Source organism: Aplysia californica, unplaced genomic scaffold (assembly GCF_000002075.1).
Source record: "Aplysia californica isolate F4 #8 unplaced genomic scaffold, AplCal3.0 scaffold00229, whole genome shotgun sequence".
In the NCBI taxonomy this organism is placed as follows: Eukaryota; Metazoa; Mollusca; class Gastropoda; order Aplysiida; family Aplysiidae; genus Aplysia; species Aplysia californica.
In genome coordinates, this window is record NW_004797499.1 from 169038 (window position 1) to 194208 (window position 25171).

The 25171-nt window shown below is 38.2% G+C and overlaps 1 protein-coding gene across 3 annotated transcripts in view; it reads right to left on the reverse strand.

Moving 5' to 3' along the window:
* Positions 1 to 2: 2 nt before the first annotated feature.
* Positions 3 to 25171, reverse strand: part of LOC101861510 (mannose-1-phosphate guanyltransferase alpha-B) — a 27968-nt gene continuing 2799 nt past the window's right edge. For 2 of the 3 annotated variants that reach the window (XM_005099887.3, XM_035970168.1), the window contains exons 3-13: positions 18971 to 19068; positions 17628 to 17731; positions 17093 to 17285; positions 16600 to 16659; positions 15998 to 16128; positions 12934 to 12963; positions 5899 to 6027; positions 4721 to 4865; positions 3461 to 3553; positions 2104 to 2275; positions 3 to 704 (exon numbers count right to left, since the gene is read on the reverse strand). In XM_005099887.3, coding sequence (XP_005099944.1) covers positions 604 to 704; positions 2104 to 2275; positions 3461 to 3553; positions 4721 to 4865; positions 5899 to 6027; positions 12934 to 12963; positions 15998 to 16128; positions 16600 to 16659; positions 17093 to 17285; positions 17628 to 17731; positions 18971 to 19068 — 1256 coding nt within the window. In that variant the 3' untranslated portion in view covers positions 3 to 603. The remainder of the gene's footprint in view (positions 705 to 2103; positions 2276 to 3460; positions 3554 to 4720; positions 4866 to 5898; positions 6028 to 12933; positions 12964 to 15997; positions 16129 to 16599; positions 16660 to 17092; positions 17286 to 17627; positions 17732 to 18970; positions 19069 to 25171) is intronic. The other variant, XM_005099888.3, reaches the window with a different exon arrangement.

Genomic DNA, 25171 nt, shown 5'->3' on the forward strand with positions numbered 1-25171 from the left:
TAAATCATAATGAAACTTTATCTTGAATCCTGAAAAAAAAATTGCAATGGGGGTGAGGGGGCCTTGCCCTAACATCATCAATTTACATGCATGATCAACCTCCCAATTGCAGAATAAATAAATCATATTAAAAGCACACTCCCACGAATATGCCGATGTTATAAAAACAATTCAGCCCATTGACTGAGACAATGACCAATATAAATATATGTATGTTAGTATATATGCCTGAACTTCCCTCTCAAAAGAGATGACAAAAGTAGAGCTTCACAAGATTGCTATTTTCAGTTATCCTTTCCCTGTCTTTAAATGCTGAACTAAAATAAAGTTACAAGTTGGACAGAATCTTTTTTTGTTACTTAAAAAGAATGACAATGACTATATCGAGAAAAAAAAACCCATACCCTCCAAATTTTACCCATATAATGTGGATAATGCTGATATCAGCTGATTATAGTAAACCAAATGTTTAATTGAACACAAAGACTTTATTAAAAGCCTCTGAAAACTAGAATAACAACACAACAACCGACAGCAGGAGCCCCGAGCTTTTGATGCCAGGGGTAACTCCTGAGTGGTGTCAGGGGAGACTGCCGAGTGACATCACAAGATGATTTGATTTTTGTAACAGCCATTGAGGTCTTTGTGCGGCAACACTATAGAGTTAAGAATGATCACTTCAGGGGGGACTTGTACATTGGAACCTGCAATGACACACACACAAAGAATCTCTCAAAGGGAGCACTCACGGGTTCAGAAGTAAATGATAACATTATATTCTGAAGTAAATGATCCCTTTGTATTCAGAAGTAAATGACTGCTTTACATTCCGAGGTAAATGATCGCTTTACATTCACAAGTAAATGGTTGCTTTACATTCACAAGCAAGTAAATGATTGCTTTATATTCTGAAGAATATGATCACTTTAAATTCTGAAGTAAATGATCGCTTTACAATTCTAAAGTAAATTATCGCTTTACATTCTGAAATAAATGACTGCTTAATTTTCTGAAGTAAATGATCAATTTACATTCAGAAATAAATGACCGCTTTTGAATTTGAGCAAGAGTTTTACAGCACTCACAGCATAAATAGTTCAGACTAGTGCCAAAGATTAGTTAGAAGTGTTACTAGAGTAATATTTTTTTAAATAGAAGGAAAGATAAGGATGACAGAGGTTTAAAGTTTCATAGAAAAGAAAGAGCAAATCACACCAAAACACCTGCAAACCATCCAAAATGATCACTTTAAATTTAAAAGTAAATTATCACTTTAGATTTAGAAGTAAACGATAACTTCAAACTTTGAAAGTAGTAATGCACACCTGCTGATGTGGATCATCAAAGGGACAGTAGTTCTCAGACTTGCATCCCATAAAACTTTTAAAACAACCAACTCAATAACTGCTTTTGGAACATTCAATATCAGTATTTGGCCACTTTTGCTGACCATTTTTGAAACATCTGAGAATAATGGCAGGGGCCTTTTATAAAACAAGGTGAATTTCAAATAGGATGTCAATGAAGCAAAACGAAAAAATTTGAAAATAAATTTCAAATCTAAGGGGACTATTAAACTAAGGGCTCTTTCATACCTAATACCCATCAAACTATGCAGTTCACCTTTTCTGGAAGTTCACAGCTATCCGGATACAAGGGTTTTATATTGACCATCGAAAAAAGTATTGTCACCTTCTTTTCCCATCTTCAAAAATGAACATATGTGGCAGAAAAACTCCCCAATGATTTCTTTAGTTCTAGTAAGAGTTTTACGGCACTTGCAACACAATAAGGACATACAAGAGTCGAAGATTAGAGGTGTTACAAGATAGTAACAAACACAAAAAACGAGGAGAGATGAAGACGACAGATGTTTAATAGGAATGAAGGAACAAACCACACAAGAGCATCCGCCAACCAGCCACAACGGTTTCTAATTGAAGTTTATAAAGTACAAGGAAAAAAACAAGACAGAAACAACAGAGGGAAAGAAAAGAAGAAAGACCTACAAGAGGCACCCTCCTACCACCCACTCAGACTGCTGTGTGCGAAAGGAGTTGAACAAGACTAAACAACAAGGAACACAGGGAAGGACACACTCACCAATGACTGTGATAGATGGGTTGAGTTTTCCATCAGTAGAAAACATACAAGGGATCTCCAGCTTGGCAAACGGTTTGTTAGGGTTGGGGTCGTTGGGTGTACCTTCTACACGCGTCCACATACCCACTGTGCTGTGCCAGCCCACGATGCTGTGTAACACGCAACAGTGAGCCTGGGGAGGAGGAGGAATGGACACAGTGGAAACTTAAAAAGATGTATTTGAGCAGAAATATTGGAGCAGAAATCATAAAAATTAAACTCCGCTTCCTCATGCCCCAAGCAAAACAAAAAAAGCCAGCAAAATAGATCTGGCGTTGTAGCCAGTTCCACCATGCATACTTAATAGGAGGTGCTCACTAGCGCGACTGGGTCGGGTAGGGTCGATCTGGTAGTTGGGGGCTAGCCAAATTGAGGGCGCAAAGCAGCCATCGTGGCACAAACCGATCGACTCGGTCGGTGACCTTCAAAAACAAAGGCCTTTGCTTTCAGGCCTGCGAGGAGTGTGATCGGGAGGTTTGCAGCCAATCACAACAAGGCTGAGTCACGTATCCAAGTTGACACTGCGATGTCAAGGAAGGGCATTTCCACGCAAAACACCAACAATAGACAACAATGAAGTCCATCGACTTAGAGAAGATAATAGAAAGTTATTATGTAACCCATGTTTATGGGATTCCAGGCTGCCGCAGCACTGCAAAAGGGAACTGCAGAAAGGAGCCCTGGAGGCCCTTGAGGTTAAAAGTTTTCCCTACTTTAACTTCCAGGTCATCGGGTACAATCGCGGCGGGGTTGTAGTGTGCACTGAAACCACCTGAAAATGACCCGACCCAACCCGATCGCACTAATGGGCACCCCCTAATAGGAGACAAACAAAATATAATTCAGTAAAGAAAAATGGTATTTTCGTATCAATTTTAAATCTAAAATCAGGCACAATGGCAATAAAGGATTTTTTTAAAAAATTTATGAACTTATCGAATGCAAGTCAATCATAAGCGTAGAATAACTTAAGATATGTGTCACGGCGCTGTGAAATCAGGCACTCGTCAATTTCTGGGTATTTGGAGTTATTGTTATCATCTGAAAGCATATTCATTTGCTGTGCTTTCGATGAATAAAATACCCATCTATCTAGAATAGAAAAGTTTGGAAACTCCAATAGCTAAAGAGTCTTTGAAAACTGAAAAATGACATATGTTGTGCCCTTAATCAAAATTTTTCAGTAAAATTCACACGGAAATATTTTTTTGTAAGGACATAAAACAAAATTTTGATAAAAATTGCTGAAATGGCGTAAAAATGCCCGTACCTCCGATTTTGTTATTTTGACGAATGTCTGGTATCAGAGTTTTCTCACCTGAAGAGTGGCTCCCTCCAGGACAATGGTTTCTCTCACCCGCACTCCCTCACATACAGTCACGTTGCGTCCGATGGTCACGTTAGGACCCAACTAAGAAGACAAAAAATAGCCTATCAACAGCACAGTCATGATCAAAACATTGCAAACTTTAAAGAATATTACAACTAGTATACTGAATCCCTTTTATCATGCACCATATCAGAGTTAAAAGGCAGGATGGGGGTGGGGGCATAATTCAACTGGATGGTGTTTGCCTTGAATGCTGGAGTACCTAGTAGATTGATGCTGGGTTTCTATTGACATTGAAAAGCTGTTTTTTTCCACAGGCTTCTCATACCTCTGATCCCATGTCAAATGGAGTCACGTAACCAGTCTCTCTAAGTAAGACAGGAACACTCAGTGATGCCATGTGTACATCCCACATGATAAAGCAATTTCAGTAACTGAAAGCTGAAGAAGAGCAGCCCCTTTTAGGTAAAATTCTAAACCACTTGGTAATCCAAACTCAACACCTGAAGAGACTGGACAGCATTAGTAATTAAGAGAATCCTAAAGAACTGCTGTCTATCTACTGAAAAGGCCGGAGATCTTATACTTTAACAGGAAAATAGGTCATATTGTTATTGTAAGAAAAATAAGCGCTCATTTATTTTTTTTATCTCACTCTGGAAAGCAGGGTCAAGCAAAATTACTCATTTCTATTGATCGTTATATACCAGTCAAAAAAAGTCATCGATAAAGGTGGCTGATGAACCTGGAGGAGGAGGAAGAAAAGAAGAAGACCTCCTTTTGAGGTGAGTAAAAAAATTTGGCTAAACATGGATGGCACTTTCTGACGAATCTGTTATTGTGTTTTTACATAGCCCAGTCATTCATCATGTTGAGTTTAAGTTTGCTAGTGCACTTTGACATCTATGGCTCATGTCTACGACATGGATGTTAAACAGAGGCTCTGGTCAATATGTATCAACTAATTAGCAAACAGAAAAACAGCGAACTGTGATTCAGAAAAATTTTCAACATCTCTTATATATTGATCTTATACAAATTTTCCTCTAAGCAATAAAAAGATGATACATCTTTTGGAAACAAAAACATTTTCCCTATCCCCAAATATTATCTTCCCAGCTCTAGAAATTCCAAAGAAAGTAAACAATGAAGTAGCAAATAAGTAAAGCAGTATATGAAACGACAGTACAAGTTTTAAAATTTCGTATGGCGCAATTTCTAATTCAGATATTCATTATAAAGGCTTACCACGGCAGTGGGGTGAACAATTGCTGTAGGGTGAATGAACACATCTCCGATGATCCTGGGTTTCCCTTCGCAGTTTTTGGCAAGCCTCTCTGGGTGTGTGCGCTGGTAGATGGCCAGGTAGTGGCGGTTGGCATACACAGCCGCTCTGGGGAACATCGAAGGAAAAACTGGTATGAGACTTGCTTACTACACATGTGCAACAGAAGGTGGCATGACTCATGACATATTTTAGTAATATATCTTTTTTTTTTTTAACTAGAAAAGAGAAAAAAGTTCTCAGTTTAAAAATGTTTTAAACTCCTTTCAACCCTATGCTGGTTATCTTTACAGACAGCCTTTCAACACTACAGACACTTGACAGTGGGACTGATGTGAACAAAGATATATTGCACTTGATTTGGAGTCTACATAAATTGATAAGTAGGCACCACGTCAGAGTAGTCCTACAATGGATTCCTGCCCACATTGGGATACCGGGAAATGAAAGAGCTGATGCTCTGGCAAAGAAAGGAGCTAGCCTCCCTCAGCCTGAAATTCCTACGAATTACACCACCTGCTGCCAAATGATCAAGTCAAACCTCAAGGAAGAGTGGATTGGGCCACAGGTACGACAGGAAGGAGGATGTATGGCCACATGAATAAACCACTGGTCAAAGATCCAATCAATGAGTTGAGGAGGGGAGATCAATCCATAATCTTCCAACTTAGAACACAACATGTACCCCTCAACCAACATCTCAACTGAATTGGAGTAAAGCAGTCTGCTGCCTGCCCACTATGTGACTACCCCTCAGAGACAGTGGAACATCATCTGTTCTTCTGTAGAAAACTAACGGATTTAAGGGGATGTTTTCTTCCCAAGCTATCCCACACATCTAATTGCCTCTACTCCTCAAGACAACAATTAGAACAAACATGCAACTATTACCAAATGGCATCATGCAGAAGAGTTAATGCTCAGATGCTACTGGATCGCTAACAACAACAACAACAACAACAACAACAACCCTATGCTGGTCCCAATCCTGGCTTTATGCCACGTTCATATACTTCAGGACCAGATTTTTTTTAATGGCTCATATTATAGGCAAGTACATATGGTAGATACCAATATGTGGAAAGATGGAAACCCTAACAAAAGGGAGAACTGACATAAGGGAAAGGCAGAACAGACATACCCAGCTGACTTGATCTGGCTCCAGAAGCGGGAGGTGGAGAAGACAAACAGCTGGCCTGTCCCTGCCATAGGGATGAAAATGTCCTGTTCGAGTCTGATCACCTCTTTGCTGGGAGTTTGGAAGTCGAAGCTGCCAAGGCCAAGGATATGAGGAAAAGATATTCATAAAGAGAAACAATATTTTTATTACTAAAATCATTTATAAAAACACTTCCTCAAACAAAGTAATATTGTAAAAAGCAACACCAGACCAGATAGCCAAATTATTAATAGAATCATTGAGAACACAAATTGAATTTCATTGCTTGTTTTTTTTTTTTTACTTTAAAAAGAAGAAGAAGAAAGCTTTACTTGCCATTTTACTTTTTATATATTCCACAAAATACTCCAGACACTTTGTTCGGAAAACTCTTGGCAGCACATTTCAGCTATGAAACAAAGCTTGTAGCTTTGAAAGAAGTAAACTTTGCAGAAACTTTGAAAAAACTACACCAGATGGCATGGTAAAAATTTGCCATTTAGAAGACCATATTACATTTGTTTATCTTTAATTTTTTTTCAAAAAGGATATATCAATTATGAATTCAGAAATGTCAAACAAAAAGCATGAGATGACACTCTTGAATTGGCCAATATGATCCCTCTTCTCTATTCCAGTCTTTAGAAACAAAGCAAACGATGATCCAAGTCTGTGACGAAAGCATCTTTTACTCCGTTAGCAGCTAAAACAACTACAATATGATTGGCTAGAAATGGTTTCTCAAAGTGAGATGGAAACCCTTTAAGCACTTTGAAATAGAAATATATTTCATCATAAACTAAGAATAAGATACAGAGTCTAACCAAGGCTAGAGGACAATAATCACTCTGAGAAGATTGCCTTATATGAACATGTTTACTGAACTCAGTAAGGTATCGTATTCCTTAACATTTGTACTAGTATAAGCATGCACTTGTTTGAAACATAACAAAACCATGGAAATGTCAAGCTTAAGTATAACAAACAAACCAGATCGCCGAAACCTGTACCATGCCACCTGAATGAAACTGCTAAGAAGTTAAAGTGAAGGAACAGGAAAATCTACAAGAAATGGAAAGTAATTTGCATGGTGCTTGCAAAACATTCTATCTAAACACCAGTCTTGACACAAGACCCAGAACAAAAAGTTACTAATAACGAAGCACAAAGACATAATAAGACTGTCATCATATAGTGCTGGGATAAAGCAAGGGTTTGAGTTGATGAAGAGATGCACTTCGACAAACTAAGGTTCAACAAGTGCTGGGAAACAATTAGACAGAGGGACAGAAATTACACATTGAAAGAAAAGAAGTAAGATCTTCCCCTTGCCCAATCACATACTTATGATGCCATCTGTTAATAAAACGAGGTAAGCTCAATTTGTCAGCTGGTTCCCTCTGTTTTATTCCACAAGTGGGGGTGGTTGATTCCAACTATTTACCTGCGTACAATACTGTGCATATATATACTTATATATATATATCAAAAGCGCTCAAGTTATATGTCATTGAAATTTATGGAGGTTTGAGCTTGCATTGGATAAAAAAGATTAACCAAAAAATCACTGGAGTTAGTCAAAAAGTGAGCGCAAAAAAACACAAAAACTGAATGAATTTACACCGGCAGACACTTATGATAGTAATAATAATAAAAGTCATTAAATTTCTGTAGTGCCCACTCTTCAGTTGGGCTCTAGGTGACGAATTTGTGACAAAATAAGTTTTACAACAAGCAAGGAAAGAAGTATGGACAATATATTCACAAAGATCTTCAGCAGTACATGAACTGCAATTTTTTTCTGTTTTTAAAGACTGTAGGCACAAAGGAAAAAAAGATGTTTTTAGTTTTAGTAGAGGTTTTACGGCGCTCGCAACTGCATAAGGTCATATGAGCGCCAGAAGATTAGAGGTGTTACAAGAGAGTAACAAACATAAAAAAGAAAAAGGGGAGATAAGGACAACAGATGTTTGATAGGAAAGAAGGAGCAAACCACACCAGAGACCCCACCAACCACCCATGAAAAATGATGTGACAAGAGAGTTACAAAATAAGAGGAGAGAAGCAGAAGGTATGGACAACATCATCAAACTGCCTACCGGTGGGTGGGGAGAGCGAAGAGCAGCAACATTTGTGAATATGTAACGACAGAATGCAAATAACTAACATGCAACACAACACAACGCACAAATACAGGAATACAAAAAGGCAGATCAGACAACACAGAAGACACGAACCACAGCTCAAAATGCAAAGATGCACATTATTCATTACTGCTGATGAAACAATTATTGTGGATCAAAGTGTTTGTATTAGATCACTACTTTGCACATTGCACGGATGGCGTTAACAGACATTATTAAAGATGGTGTACACCGTCATTCATAAGACTCAGCCTTCATCATTTAATAATTTAACCCTTCCAGCCCCAGCCATTTTTATGCACTCCCTAACCCCAGTCCCAGCCTATACAGCAGTAAGTCAGAAAAAGAGGCATGCATTCTAAAAAGGGATGAAGTATGTAGTATCTTTGTAAAGAGGTTTAGATAATAACATATAACAATCTTTAAAGGTAAATAAATATGAAAATTAAAGTTTAAATAGGTTCGCTAATTTTTTTAAAAGCACAAATTCGGTACCCTCCTAAACTGAGAATATACGCTCTTGGGACGGAGGGAGGTACAAGCGCTGCTGAAAATATACGCGCTTGGGGCTGGAAGGGTTAACAATCAAAGCTGAGACGACAAACTGCTGCTTGCATTCAGATCTCACATTTACTCACTTTTAATTAGATTTGCGGCTTGCAATGCTGTGTACATTAATAATTACGTTGTTTAGATATTTCAATATACAACAGTGTATACCATTCACAAGCACCATCGACTTTGATCTTAGTATTTTAGTATTTTGATTTCTGATTGTGGGTGTTTGGCAGGTAAGCTGATGTGATTTGCTCCTTTTCCCCTATCAAATATCTATCGTCCTTATCTTTCTTCCTTCTCTTTGTATGCTACTCTCTCGTACCATCTCCAGCCTTCGGCACTTATGTGACCAGTTTTGTTTCGCAAGTGCTGTAAAACTTACTAAAACTAAATCATCATCATCAGCAGACAATGGAAAAAAGTACAAGGATGTCACAAGGAAAAATGCTCTTCCTTCAGAATGGAGAAACCATGGGGTGGTTACAACACAGCAGATGAAATGACCAAAGCTTCTCTTTTTTTTTTTCAGGCATTCAAGGTTTGTTTCAGGTTGTTGTTTTTTTGTTAGAACTTAAGACTTACATCATTATAAAAATGATATTTTTACTTGAGTTTCTAAATAAAGTCTTTCATTCTCCTAGTGAGGAAAAATTGTGAATATATGATAATAATAGTTGCATTTATATAGCACATATCCACACTTTACAGCATGCTGTAAGCGCTGTATAACTACTATCATTACCTCATGGTTGTGAGTCTGAGAGCCTAACCATTAGGCCACCAATGTAAAATGCAACGGGAGGGGAGCAGGAACAAACTATTGAAAGTAGGAGGATATGATGGAGGGAGCTTAACACCCATTACAGTTTTAGTTTTAGTTTTAGTAGAGGTTTAACGCCGCTCGCAACTGCATAAGGTCATATGAGCGCCAGAAGATTAGAGGTGTTACAAGAGAGTAATAAACATAAAAAAAGAAGAAGGGGAGATAAGGAAGATAGATGTTCGATAGGAAAGAAGAAGCAAACCACACCAGAGCACCCGCCAACCACCCACAGCCATTACAGTAGCATGAGACATTGCAATGGCTTTCACAAAGTAAACGAATACCACAACCATTCTAGATACAAGAGATTTGAGACTTTAAAGAACACCTCCCTAAAAAAACTGAGCAGAAATTCATTAGTACTGTACCTGCTTAAAAACACCCCTCCCCCCTCCCCAAAAAAACCCATGAACAAGAACAACAAAAGAATAAAGTATAAATAGCTGTCAACAATCCACTTCTACGGCAGAGAACGGTACAACAAGTGCACCACAGACCATAGATGAAGAAGCAATGAAGACCTTTCTTAGAAAGGGGATACTCCATGTTCCCCATGAGGTCAACACTACCAAACTGAATCCCTATACAAGACAATAAATAACAAAGCACGAAAAAAGTTTATTGCCTTCAATGAATGCCCACCAGCTAAGGGGTACAGCTTGGTGAGTAAGGGAAGAATACAGCTTTACGCAACTCATTAACTCTTGTCCAGGAGATCTTGTGCTCCCTCTTTATGTACCGTTAGCAAAGCAGTGACAAATAGGATATAAAAGGAGAAGAGTGATTTTGTGTAAGAGTTACCACAATTCCTTGTCAGATCAAAAAATGTATTTGACAGCCGTCACCACAGTCTCTGTTTACATGGGGAAATGACAACAGAAATGACAGCAGACGTGACAACTGTTATTTATACAAGCTGAAACAGCTTCTATTGAGAGATTGCGGTTAAGGGGTAGTTCAAAGACAGTCACTATCATAATGGCCATATTTCGCCAGGAACAAATTTGGTTGATGATTGCATTGAAAAAAAGTAAAAAGACAACAACATACCACAGCCCCGATCCCAAACAAGCGACCCTAACGCGATAAATTTTTTTAATGTAGGTGTTTTCACACCCCTACTGACACAATTTAGATCAGGGTTTTGACCCTGCCTGTCAAGATCAACACGGAATATTAGGGATCCAATCTCCCGAGGGGAAGACAGAGCCATTCGGTAAAATTCTCCCCAAACAGTAATCTATCTTGGATCTTCTGCAGCAACAGTGAAGGGTCTAACTGATACATCACACATGCCGGATATGAGAATGTGGATGAACATACAGTCGAACCTGTGTAAGACGGCCACCCGTTGTCAAGGAGAAAAGTGGCCGTATAAGAAAAAAACATTCCCTTCTGAGGTCCTAACCGAAAGTAGATATCTAGCCGCATTGTTTTTCGTTGTTTGTTATTTTTATTTTGTTGCCGATTTTCCACAAGGGTGACAATAAAACAAAATGTATCAAACAAGGAAGGCAGAGTACCATATGTTTAAACAAACACATGGGTCGCCACCACTTGGAGAACGAGCCACGCTTCTGTAGCAAGTACATGTTGCCGTCCAGTGTTACATGTGCTTTGTTATAGACCGGGTAAACAGTGACCACTCATCTCACTTACGATTTGTGTATGAGTTCTGGGCGGGGCTTATGGGTTATGAGGGATCACATACCTCACAAACAGCTGAAAATTTATTACCTATTGGTAAGCAGTAGGAGTGGCCAACGCAACGTGATCGGTTGGAGGGACTACCAAACAACAATGACAGGTGATTGGATATGATGGCTCACACAGAACGCCAGGAGCAAAAGCATAATTCATGACAAAACGTAACAAAGTCACAAGGGTGGTGGTCTAAGACAGGTACAGTCCATGCCGGCTTTAAGCATGGTCATCGGGAGAAAGCATAAGCGTGCTTAAATCCGAAGCGTGCTTGAGTGCGAAGTAGACATAATCCAGAGATTTTCAGGTAGAAAATTTCCGGTGCTATTTCCCTTAAGTTTGTAAGTAGGCCTATAGCGATCCCGCTGTGCCACATTCATACCACCGCCTTCATCCCACCTTGCGCGTGATACACAATCAGGATTAATGGATAGCGAGGGTCAAAGGTGAAATCGCAGCCAGCCGCCCTTTCTCGTCTCCCCGACTCTCTTTGTATTTTTAAGTCTGTGTGTAACTTTGCCCTAGGCTAGATCCTATGTCCACGTGCGCGGCTGTGTGCATCTCTCTGCCTTCCTCTACTCTCCGCCCGTGTGAGTGTGTGTCTCCATCACTGGCACCACTTGCGTTCTCTGTGTTTCTCTTAACACACTCCACTGCTGCAGTGTAGACTGTGTTTGAACTTCGATGGGTCATCGTGAAAGTATTGACTGTCTTGTTGTAATGAAGCGTGCCTAAAGCCGAAGTCACCGTGCTTAAAGGCGTGTAATTTATATAGCAAAAATTGGGTAAGAGCCGTTTAGCGTGCTTAAGTCCGAAACGTGCTTTAAGCCGGCGTGCTTATAGCCGGCACGGACTGTATTACTATTTGGTGTGATAGGGGTTGTGTGTTAAAATATGGTGGCCGCGACCGCGTTGGACAGGTGGCCGTTTTACATAGTGAAATTAGAAAGAAAAAAAGAAAGGGGGGAAATGGAAAGTGGCGGTTTGTACAGGTGGCCGTCTTATAGAGGTGGCCGTCATGGCAGGTTCGACTGTACGTTAACACAGGCATGTCAGACTCTTCTTACTTTCTCATTCACAGAACACCAATAATGCCACAATACATAGGAAACCCCTTCATCCTAGAGCGTTGGCCCTGTGTCATCATAACCAGTTTAAAAAATTAAGAAAAAAGATGAATGCCTATATACCCAAGTCATTTTCTTACACAATTTTTATAATCAATCATCTTCAGAATTTACGATAGCATATTAGGACAAGATCTGCCAACTTCAATTATTATCAAAAGCCCTGAAAGGAATGAATAAAAGCACATGAGTATTGTGTTTCTGAACAACACCCAACAATTTGAGAGACTGTGAATTTGTCAAAGTTATCATCTTTACTTACCATTTGCATTTCTTACAAGACAGATCTCACAGATCGTGACTACGTTGCAAGAAAATATTTTGCTTTGTCTTTATATTACTTTGAAAATTTCCAATTTAAATTGGATGGAAAATTTGACAGAAGTATTTGATCAGTGTACACATGCATTCATCGTATTTCTTGCTTGTGTTTATTGATTTGATTGAGTTACCAGACCAACGTTTTCAATGCGTAATATTATGACCCACCAGAAGGTCAGCAATCGTGCTACCAGGCACATTCTGCAGACATCAGTCATCCGCTATCATCATTACGTGAGAAGCATGCAACAATGAACTAAAAACCTGACAATATTAGTAGAACAAAGAACAAAAGCAAGAACATTGAATTGAACAGCTGAGGCACTGTGTTACCAATACCTACCCGGGCACCCTGAGGTTGAGATCACAATAGCTGGGTGGATAATATAGGAGGATAAATTAACAGGTAACTAATGTGTGAATCAATTCAATACAATAGAATCTGATTTTATAAACCATACCATGCATGCTATATTAATTGAAGCATACGAAAAAATAGAGAAAAAAATAGAAAAAAATAGGGGACACCCCCCCCCAAAAAAAAAAAATCATTTGAATTGCTAATATTCTTTCGATTTACCATTTTAAAATGAAACCCATTTCTCGTCATTACTGATACTAAACCTTCTAAGCAGACAGAAGAAAAAGGGAAAAGAGAAAGTTGAATTAGATGAGCACACAGAACTTCAAAAGAAACACAAATGTTTAAATAAACCCATTCTTAACTAGTCCTAAACACTTCACCCAATCCAAACCCAGAGAGACAGAAGCAAAAAATAGCTTTCTTGCAGTAGGCTTACAAATAAGAATTTAACTTGAATGGAGACGGATATAAGAAAGACCTCCTATTTCAGAAACAGTGTGGAGTGGAGATGATATGTTAATAAATGGCTGTGCTTGTGTGTCATATAAAATATGGAGTCAACGGGAAAAACGGAAATAGCCACAAACTGAAAATTGTGAGGGTATCGATTCTGAACGTTGTTGTTAGGTTTCCCATTCAACAACATATAACAATAAACAACCAATCAAACAAAGATGAAGTTATGAGTCCACAAACTTTAAAACTGACACCCTCACAATTTCCAGTTTGTGTCTATGCCCATTTTTTCTGTGTACTCTTCGAATAGAATGATGCAAATCTTTGACTTTTGCATAAGTCACCTATTCATATCACAAAGAGCACAAACATGGTAATATGCAACACCACTGGAGAGAAAACTATGGCAGCTTTGAGGATTTAAAGCGGACTGCACAGTTTGTGTGCATCACTGGATTGACTGTCATTGAAAAAAAGAATAAGAAGACGATGAAGAAGTATATGAGTCTCAATCAACAGCATAAAACATTCAGTAAAGTTACATTTCACACAGAGATGAAGAGAAAAAATAAACAGCAGTTTAGAGCTTTAAAAAAAGCAAGAACAAAAAAAATGGAATGTTCATTTCTCTCAACCATAACTATCACACACACACACACACACACACACACACACACACACTGTGAGGCAACATTATAGATACTTTCTCCTTTACATCTATCAAAGTGGCAGCATCAGTGATAATGACAATATCTGTAATGGTACAAAGTGTAATCTGGCATTGGATGATGATGATGATGATCTTTTCAAAATGTAATTTTTTTTTATTTTACCAGAAATTGCCCCTCTCTGACATGACTTTTGCATTGGAAAAGACATGAATGTCAACCTTTACAAAACCTTTGTAACAACACTTTTGAAGAATATTTTTGCAAAATAAAGGGGAACTCAGTGAACCCCATTATTACAGGTGCTACATTCAGACCTCACAGTCAATATTAATCTACAATCACACAGACACTTCACAAAAGAAGGGGGGGGGAGAGACATCCAAGAAAAAAAACTATGACAATCATCAAAACAATAATGTAGCATCAGAAAGACACTATCTTATAAACACATAAAAGAAGAAGAATCTTCTGAAGATGACAATCAATATATGTGTGAGCAAATTATTCAAACACTTCTAGTTCAGGTAAGTCAACAGTCCAACAATGACAAAGAAAGCTTACAGCAAGAAAAAAAATAACTAAAGATCCCTCAGATAACAAAAAAACAGAGATCCTAAGGAAAACAAACAAGAAAACAAGGGGAAAAAAAGAAAAACTAATATATGAATGAGAGCTATTTGTGGCAACAGTCATTTGAAGTTTCAAACTTTAAAATCATGAATACTAATAAAGCCATACGACTTGGCATACATCAATAATGTTCATTTCACTTTCCCTTCCCTTCACAGTCATATACCTTCCCGTATATATCCCCAAAAGTGATGCGTTGAAATTGTATAATATATAAATACCACAGGTACATCCACTTATTCCATCATCAAAGTTACACCTTAATCCAAAAGACCTTGCCCACCTACCCTAGGTGTAAACTTCAGCGAACTGAGGTCAAACGCCAAAGATCAATAAATCTCCCATAAATGTCAGAATGCAGGAAAAAATAACCCATCTATAGTATAAGTTTATGTCACAACTATACAGAATACAGTTTTCAAAGACGCAACAATATCTCCACTCCAAAAAAGTCATACGAACTATACTGCTTTGCCCAGCACTGCAGTTTAGACTTGAAAAAGACTCTAATCCCTGCAAATTTACAGCTACTGAGAAAGTAAACTAGGAATTTGACATTTGTAAATTAAATTTCTTTGGGCTAACCAGGGAGAAGATAAATAAAGTGTAAATAGTGAAAATACAAGAAAAAAAGCAAAACAACCAGAAGGAAGAGATTTAAGTAGTCCCAACCACATATGTGGCTACAAATGATATATTGGAAAAAGGAAATGGGAAAAATCATGACAGTGAAAGACAAGGGAGAGTATTCTCTGCATGAAACTGAGCCTGTGTGTGTGTGTGTGTGTGTTGTGTGTGTGTGTGTGTGTGTGTGTGTGTGTGTGTGTGTGTGTGTGTGTGTGTGTGTGTGTGTGTGTGTGTGTGTTTGTGTGTGTGTGTGTGTGTATGTGTGTGCGTGCGTGCGAGCGAGTGAGTGTGTGGGTGTTTATGTGTGTATAGGTGTACTCACGTGTGTGCATTTGTATGCGTGTTTTTGTACACACAGGAGAGTGATTACATAATGTGATTTCAGATACTTGTTAGTGTCCATACATGTACTACTTTGTATATAAATAAGAATGTGTATGTATGTCTGTATATGAAAAGAGCAATCATATAGGAGGGCCTGTCTGTAAATAGGTTACAGTACTGACATGATGTGTGTTTTGTTTATGATTCTTCGTAAACATGAGTGCATTGATTTCATCTTGTAAATACAAAACCCCACAAACCCACACACACACACGTCAGTGGTGTGCAAACACAACTCACACTCACACACACATGACTGCGCCAATGCCACTCACTTGTAGTTGTCCTCCAGGTTCTTCTTGAAGGTCACCTCCAGGGTCTTAAAGATATGAGGGCTGAACAGGTAGATGCCACAGCTGATGGTCGGGCTCACAAAGGTCTCTGGTTTCTCCACATAATGCAGCACCTGCACACGGAGGTTAAAGGTCACAAGTAAAGACAGAGCTTTCAGAACAAGAACGCTTCGTTGCACTTTGAAAACAGATAAGAGTGCTCAAAAGTAAGACTTCGTCATAAGTTTTTTTTCAAAATGGCGTAGAGCAGAGGAAATGAGCCAAAAGAAAGTAATTTTCAAACACATTTTCGAACCAGTCCAAACAACATTATCACCTACAGCTTCAACTTACATATTCTCGTCAAATAATGCCGAGGATTAGACGTGGTACAAGAGAGTAACAAACACAAAAACGAAAAAAGAGATAAGGACAACAGATGTTTGATAGGAAAGAAGGAACAAACCACCCACTGCTTCAACTTAATGACAGCTTTTCCATAACCCACACTGAAAGACAAAAAGAGGGCTACATACAGCACGTAGAGTCTGCTGTCCTTAGTTATTATTAGCAAAGTACATTACACACTGATCTAAAAGACTCACCTCATGTGTATCCTTGTTCTCAACGATACAACCGTAGGTTAAAGACTGCTGCCTTGTAGCCTGGGAATAAAAACATAAGAGGTTTTACTACACCTTTAAATTTGTCATATTCATGAAATTTTTGTTTTAGTAAGAGTTTTATGGCACTTTCAACACAATGAGGTAATCTCCACATTCCAGAGGCAAACATATTAATGGAATACTTTCAATAAAAAGAGAAATACATCATGCAGAGGAACAATGATTTACTTCCTATATTTCAATTATGTAAGAGCAAGATTACAGTCCTTTCAATTGTTTTTTTTTTCTTTTACAGTTCCAATCATTCCTGGAGAAAACAGTATTTGGGCAAAGCTGTACTATCTTTCTTGAAATATATTTCTGCTCTGCACAGTATTACTCAAGCAATACAGTAGTAAATATATAGACATCCCACGGGTAAGCGTACTTGCAGGTACACCGTGAATAAATATGTAACAAAATAAATGCTCACTTCAGTAGCTAAAATGGTCCCGTAAGCACCTTCTCCTTTGCTGCGGTGAAAGTTAAGCATTTCCATCAGTGGGAAATCTCCACAAACGTCAGCATTCATCACAAAGAACATCTCGGGGTTTCCTGTAAGGATCTGGTCCCTGAAGTGGTAGATGCCCCCAGCCGTGCCCAATGCCGTATACTCTTGTAGATATCTGAGCAAATGTTTCAAACAGACAGTGGTTTCCTAATAATATGTGTGATGGCCTGGAAAAACTAAACGGAAAAAGCATAGCCATGAACCAAGATATGACCCATAAACTATAAAATATTGAACCTTGTCAATTTCATGCCTTTCATCCTTTTTTTTTTAAGTTACACCAACAATGCCTAAATTACCAGATGTTGTATTAAGCATTTTTTTCTTCTGAGATACCCTTAAACATTCATGACAAAAGCTGGGGGAATACTGAAGAAAGTCATGATCAGGTGTGTGCTCAGATCTAATTGGCTCACACAACGTTACAACATTCTCTAAAGAGACAATGAATACTGACCTGATTTGTATCTGAAACTCTTGCTGTGACTGCATGATAAACTTGTTAAGGGCTTCATTTGGCTGATAGAATCCAATTACTAAGATTTCTCTCAAATCTGGGACCTGCATAGGAAAAAAATATGAATGATAAAATCAAAAGACAAAATATCTTTTTAATTTGATTTGAAAGACAATGAATACTTTAAAACCTAATCTATGGTCACAAACATGAAAAGGTACATTTTAAAAAAACTAGATTTCCTAATCCTATTGAAACATAGTAAAACCTTACAGCCTGTTAAATCTATCCTACAAAAATAACTTTCTGCATGGATACTCTTCAACATATATGAGCAAATAATAATATAATACTAAAAAAAGCTGACTTTGCTTTTGAAAACTATATCCTCTTTCACTTTTCTGTACCATTCTGGCTGATAAAAACATTTTTCATTAATAGATAGACAAGTGCTATAACTTTTACTACACTATCTCAATATCTGCAGGCTCTTGTGACAAAACAATATTCTATGAATAAAAGTACAGAATCTTGACATACTGCAGTGAGTCCTAGTCTCTTGAAGGACCCCAATTTGCTACGTAATAGACTTGTCATAAAAATATTAATGCCAAAGAGTCAGTCATAAAAAATAAAAAGTGCATATAAAAATCTGGTCTTGAGAGGGATAGTTACATAATTTTCTCATCACCCTGGAGCACCAAATATGAATATAATGGCACACTTCAAGTTCAAGGCAAGGAAAAACTGTAATGATATGACCTTTCATTAGAGGAGGAAAGGGGAAGGAACTGTGGAAGTACAGACACACTCAGTCTCATCTATCCTTTATTTCTGACATTTCTATGCCTCATACAGTGCATCCTGCCTATGTACTGCAATAGTTCCTTGGTAGGTAAGGCTAGTGTAACTGGCAGGCCCTTCATCCCCCAGTCTATTGTTTATGGAGACGGAAACAATGAAGGGCAGAGTAGAGTGTGAACTAACAGAGGCATAACCCACACATTAAAAACACTTTTTAAAGAACATGCGGGCACAACCATGCGAGTAGTCGATATACACGTTAAATCGTAAGAAGTTTGAACTACAACAGGTCCTGGTGTCTGTCTATTCCTTTCAAGGAAAAAAAATGACCAACTGCATTTGGTGGACTTATACAGCATTTTGACTGGTCTTCCAACACATTCGACCACCATTGAAAGTCACTTAACTAAAGCAGTAACTAGTATGAACTAAATGAACTCTCTTTGTGAAGTTTTTCTAAAACCAGAGTTCACACAAGATCCCGAATGTTTCTTTCTCTACTTCACAGGAAGTGGATTCTCAAGTAGACACTACTGTACCTGACTGCAAGCTTCGATATGATGATAGATGATTGGGAAGCCAGCGACTGGGAACAAAGGTTTGGGAAGCTCCAGAGACAGAGGTCTGAATCTGGTACCTGAGGAAAAAGGTACACGTCTATCATTTTTAAAATCTAAATTACCACTTTTGGCTATAGGCTGTAGACCTTGCTGTCGCCAAGGATGACAGACAAGGGCATAATTTGAGATTCTGTCAAACAAAAGTTAGAGAAGCCAGGGACTAAGTATTTTAACAGTTTAAGGAAAGCCATTCCAACCTGTCTCTGATTACGTAAGGCAAACAGCAGGCAATCATTGGCAAGGTGCATTTCATTAATTACAGTTGGTAGGATACAATTTTGTCATCCAAGTATAGAAACACAACACAACTGAGATGCATCAACACTAAAGGAAAGCAAAGTAAAGAAATGCGTACTACAATGGATGCAACAGCAAGAGATAAATTAGGAGGCGTGCCATATTGAAAAGATGGGATATGGGCAAGGACATCCACCTCTTTTCTGAGACATATCCAGTAAATTCAAACAGTCCATTTGATGCAGATAGCTAACATTGTCATTGAAACTGCTTTTAGTTGTTTAAACCTTTAGTAGTTATGACCTGATTCCCCAACTGCCTTCTCAACACACCACCCCATTCTTTCTTCATCCCTCCCTTCCCCAACATTAAGTTGCTGCATCCTTTGGTAGAGATCCATCCTATACTGGAATTAATTAAGTATCAATGTAAATGATAACAGAAGAGGGGGTGGGGTGGGTATCTTTTAGACCACTTTAAAATATATGCACTTTATTCAAAATAAGCATATATTTTGATGGCGGGTAAAATCAACCCCCCCCTTCCCAATGAACCCTCCATATCTTTCTCTGGGTCTCAAGATGACCCTTTTTCATTCTGCCTTGCTGCAAAAAGTTAATACAGTCAAACCTGTGTAAGACGGCCACCCATTGTCAAGGAGAAAAGTGGCCGTATAAGGCAGGTGGCCGTCTTAGGCAGGACTGATCAAGATGAAGGAAAAAAAACTATTCCCATCTGAGGTCCCAATCGAAAGTAGCCGCATTGTTGTTTTTGCTGTTAGTTCGTATTTTGTTTGTAATTTCTATTTTGTTGCTGATTTTGCACTAGGGGGACAATAAAACGAAATGTATTAGAAAAGGAAGAATCGAGTGCCATGTTAAAACAAACACATGGGTCGCCACCCCTCAGAGAACGAGCGACGCTTCTGTCACAAGTTCATGTTGACGTCCTTTGTTACTTTGTTACAGACTGGGTAAACAGTGATCACTGATCTCACCCACGATTTGTGTATGAGTTTTGGGCGGGGCTTATGGGTTATGAGGGATCACACGCTTACCTCACCAGCAGCTGAAAATTGGTAGCCTACCCTATTGGTCAACAGTGGGAGGGGCCTACGCAACATGATTGGTTGGAGGGACTACCTAACAACAACGACAGGTGATTGAATAATGACAGCTCGCCCCCAACGCCAGGGGCCAATGCACAATTTATGACAAAACGTAATGGAGTCACTAAGGTGGCCGTCTAAGACAGGTGTTTTTGCCTAGTGTGATAGGGGTTGTGTGCTAAAATATGGTGGCCGCGGCCGCGTTGTACAGGTACCCGTTTTACACAGTTAAATTATATAGAAAAAACGCAAGGGGGGAAATGGAAAGTGGCCGTTTGTACAGGTGACCGTCTTATAGAGGTGGCCGTCAGGGCAGGTTCGACTGTAGTTCAGTGGCAAAGTAAAGTCAGAAGAAACCAGAAACCCTTGGAAAATATATGACGAGAAATTTTCAAAAGTAGCCAACATGATAAAAATGCCTCCATAAAAATGATAACAAAACAATTAGTGTATTAGTGTGTATGTGTGGGTGGGTGAGAGGGGGGGGGGGGGGGGTTCAGCTTCAATTCTTTGCCTATTGCTTTATTGAAAGAAATTTTATAAAACAGTGGAGTACAACTTCGCACAAAGTTTTGTATCCTCTGTTTGTCAACTGTTAGAAAGTAACTTTGAGTATCAAACTGAACAGGATGGATTATGCGTGTGGAACTTCTCTAACTCTCTCACCCAAACTTGTGACTTTCACCTCACCCTCATGATGAAATCTGTCCATTGTACACTATCTTTTAAATCCCTTGCCAAACAGGTTGGACAAAAAATGTCTTTTATAATAGGACTAATATATTTATAAAGAAGAAGGGACCAGTAAGTCTGAACAAAAGCCCGTTTTAAGCCTAATATAACCTGGAAACAGGAAGACTTTTGTACCAAGCATTAAAAAGTTACTGAGATACCTGGACTGAACTTTAAAAATCATACACACACGAGCGAGTATCATTGCTTGTAGCCCTCAGCAGTAAGCTACATTTGTCTATCATCAGTACTAGCCAAAATTGGGCCCAATCTCACTCTTTGGTATGGCTCTTAACTACTCTGACTCTACTGTTTTTTGGGGGGCTTTTTCTATAGACTACACCTAAGACAAGTTTTATATCAAAATGCAATCTTAATAACAGCATAAACATACGTTCCGCACTATTATATAGACCTATATATTTTATATAGGCCTATTATTATATATAATAATTAATATGTGCTTTTGACAAATAGGTGGGTACCTAAAATGTAGCACTGAGGGTTGATGATAAAGTTTTTAATATTTCGTTTTTACTTGAATTTTTCTATTCATGTATATCTCCTCCTACAAAAACATGTATTTACAGACCTACATATAGCATGCTAAGCTGTGTAACTGGCGTTACGTAACGTCAAGTCAATTTTTTTCAGATATAACTATGATGACACATTTTCTTAGAATATGTCAATACAAAATTATTTTAACAGTTCTCTTATTGCTTTAATTTTCAAACATACGCACAAAGAGCATATAAAATAGTGAGGATCTGAGAAACAAGAGATTCTGAATACCGTTGTGTTTGCATTTGTGTCATCATAGTTATGTCCGAAAGAAATGAAAAACTTTCCGTTTTCATATCTTAATTTCTTTTATGAAAATTTGGACAAACAACGATTCAGAAGATTCAGTTTGACTCACAATGCATGTTTATGATGAAACAATGCCACTTTATTCACATTTTACTATGAATCTCTGCAAAATATCTAATATCTTTCGAACATAACCATGATGACACAAAATGAAAAAAAACCCTGAAAAGTAATTTACGGAACATAAAATTGATTTAATACTTTCCTCATTGCTGTAATTTTCAAACATAAGCATGAAAAGCATATAAAATCACAGAAAAAAGAAATTCTGAATGTCTTTGCGCTCGCATTTGTGTCATCATAGTTATGTCCGAAAGAAAAGAAAAACTTTCCATTTTTATATTTGAATTCATTTTTTGGAAATTTTGGCAAACAAAGATTCAGGAGATCGTTTGACTCATAATGCATGCTAATTGTGAAAAAATGCCACTTAATTCATATTTTACTATGACTCTAAAGCAAATTACCAAATATTTTTCTAACATAACCCCGATGACACATCATAGTCGATAAATGTTTGTCGCCATTTTGGAACATATCAATTTACATCAAATTTTCCCCTCTCGTCGATATCTAGCTAAGTACACGTGGTTGCATGTAGAACTACCACTACTTGACCATTGGAATGCAGTATGATGTTAACCATTACTAGGTTCAAATTTTCGAACATAACATGTTTAAATTTGATGACGACATAAGAAAACTTAAAAGGATTCGCCTCATCCATCGTTATTCTTCTCGCCGTCTTACATCACAATACGCTTTAATTTGAATGGATCAACAGGAACAAGGCACGTTCCTCCACCAATATTATTTCTTATTTTCTGATTGGTTCTTTCGAACATAACAAATGATGACAGAGCACTAGGCATTGCGGGATTTCCGTTTTCTACAAAACTACGTACGGTCACAGCCTCGGAATCAGTCAGGGCAGAGAGTAAACATTGAACGATATTATGCTCGCCCCAGGGCCCCAAAACGGCCGATAGAAACGAAGTCACAGGGAATCAAAGTTGCCTTGCGAAATGACTACACGAGTTATGCTCGAAAATGAAAATCTAGAAGGCTCACAAAAAAAACCAACTATAGATAAATCATTATTCCTGATATAGCACCTCAAATAATGTAGTTATAGAGTAGTAAAAGTGTAGAAGGATGAGTTTCTCAGCAATTATTTTATTGTTCAACTTGACGACAGAAAAAGTACGAACTCGACATGTCACGTTTTGCATTCTAAAAAAACATAGATTTCAGAAATAAAAATAATTGTAAGATTTCTTCTGATGGCCCGACTGATATTTCTCTGCTCCCATAGCTGAAACATCATATTAAGTCCAACATATACTATTTTCAAAGCTGTAGGCTAGCACCATTTTTATTGGAACAGGAAAGGATTTTGTTAGGTGTATATGAAGAAAACCCCACCTATTGGCAAAGGCTCATATGTATTACGTATTTGATATATCAATGATCTTGTAGTTCTGTTTGTTAAAGTCCATAATCCATTTGTTTACATCTGGAGAAGAAATCCGGAAGTCTTGATGACCAAATAGGTAACACAAAGAATAGGGATGCAACTTTACTGCAAAACATCAAATTATGGTAAAATTCAGGGGGGCAACTCCCCCCCCCCCTCCACCCCTGAACTCCCCCCCCCCCCCCAATCCATATTTTTATTAGGTCAGGGCTGAAAACCCCCTACTCTTGACTCTTGGGGGCCCAAACCGGCGAATAGTAATTGGGGGTGGGAAAAGCCAAAAAAGCGCCATTCTTTGCTTGAATTTTGATTCTCTGGCAAAGGGTCTCTGGCGTTCAGCTTTGGACTTTAACGAACGAAACTAAAAAATCACCGATATATCTATAGGCCTACTGACTACCAAACTAGATCAACACCTATGTATGCTGCCAACAAGTTAAATACAGATCTATCTAAAACTCAGTGAGTTTTGAGTTTGAAAGTAAAAATATAAGGGTGCAAATGCAAGACAAAATTTAAATAATAGATCTAGATCTAGAATCTAGAGAGCGAATTGAATCATCTTAAAAATGCTAATATTAACAACACTCCAGAATCTAGAAATCTAAGTAGAACTGTAGGAGCCTACTTTTATGAGAACACTAGAATGTAGATAGACCTATATTTAGATGACTAGCTCCAAAAATAAATGGCTGGCTCTATTTCTCCAAACGCTGCGGAAAAACTTGAACTCTTATTTCTCCTAACGGTGTCTGTTCTCGAGATTTGTTGATAATTTGCGAAAGGAGTGGCCCGGCCCGCGCGCATGTGTGTGCACATGTGTTTGCGTAAGCGTGTGTGAGAGAGTGAGTATGCATGTGTTTATGTGAGGGTGAGTATGTGTGGGTATAAGGTGTGAACAAGGTGTGGAGGGATTTTTTTTTTATTGTTCACATGAAGAATTTTAGTGTTTGTTTAAGGGATGGCTAACCATGCAAAATAGGTTACTGCCAAATGTCGAGCAGTCCTGTTTTCTCGCAGTACCTTTTGAAGGCATTTTCAAATGAAGTCTAGTCCAGGAACATTGCCCCAACCACAACTGAAGTATCTGAATATTTAGATATTTAAAAATCCCTAGATCTAGATCTAGATCTAGATTCTAGGCTCTAGAAATTGAATTCAAAGTAAAAAATGCTTCTTCCCGGTCCTCGCAGAATGAAATCAATGAAAGATGATGCCTAAATCTTCCCAAAAATTTCGAGAACGGAAACCGTTCGGAGCAATAGAGAATATATAAATTTTCCCGAGCGTTCGAAAGAAACAGACACTTCGAAAATAAATGCCAATTAATTCGATTTCAGATTGGTAGTGTTAATTGTGACAGAGTGATGCTGTGACAATTAATGCGGTGCTAATTGCGACAGAGTGAGTCTGACAAAAAGAAGTTAAAAAGAAAAACAAACACACACACATGCACACACCCACTCTCTCTCTCTCTCTCTCTCTCTCTCTCTCACACACACACACACACATACACACACACACACACACACAAATACACATACACACTCACACGCTTGTGGCCTACTGCGCGCACACACACACACACACAAAACTAACAAACAAAGACAGTCGAAGCTTTTTTTCTTGTTATTGTTGCTATGGTTGCCCTAATGGTTTTTGTTGCTGTTGTATACTGCTGATGTTTCGTTGT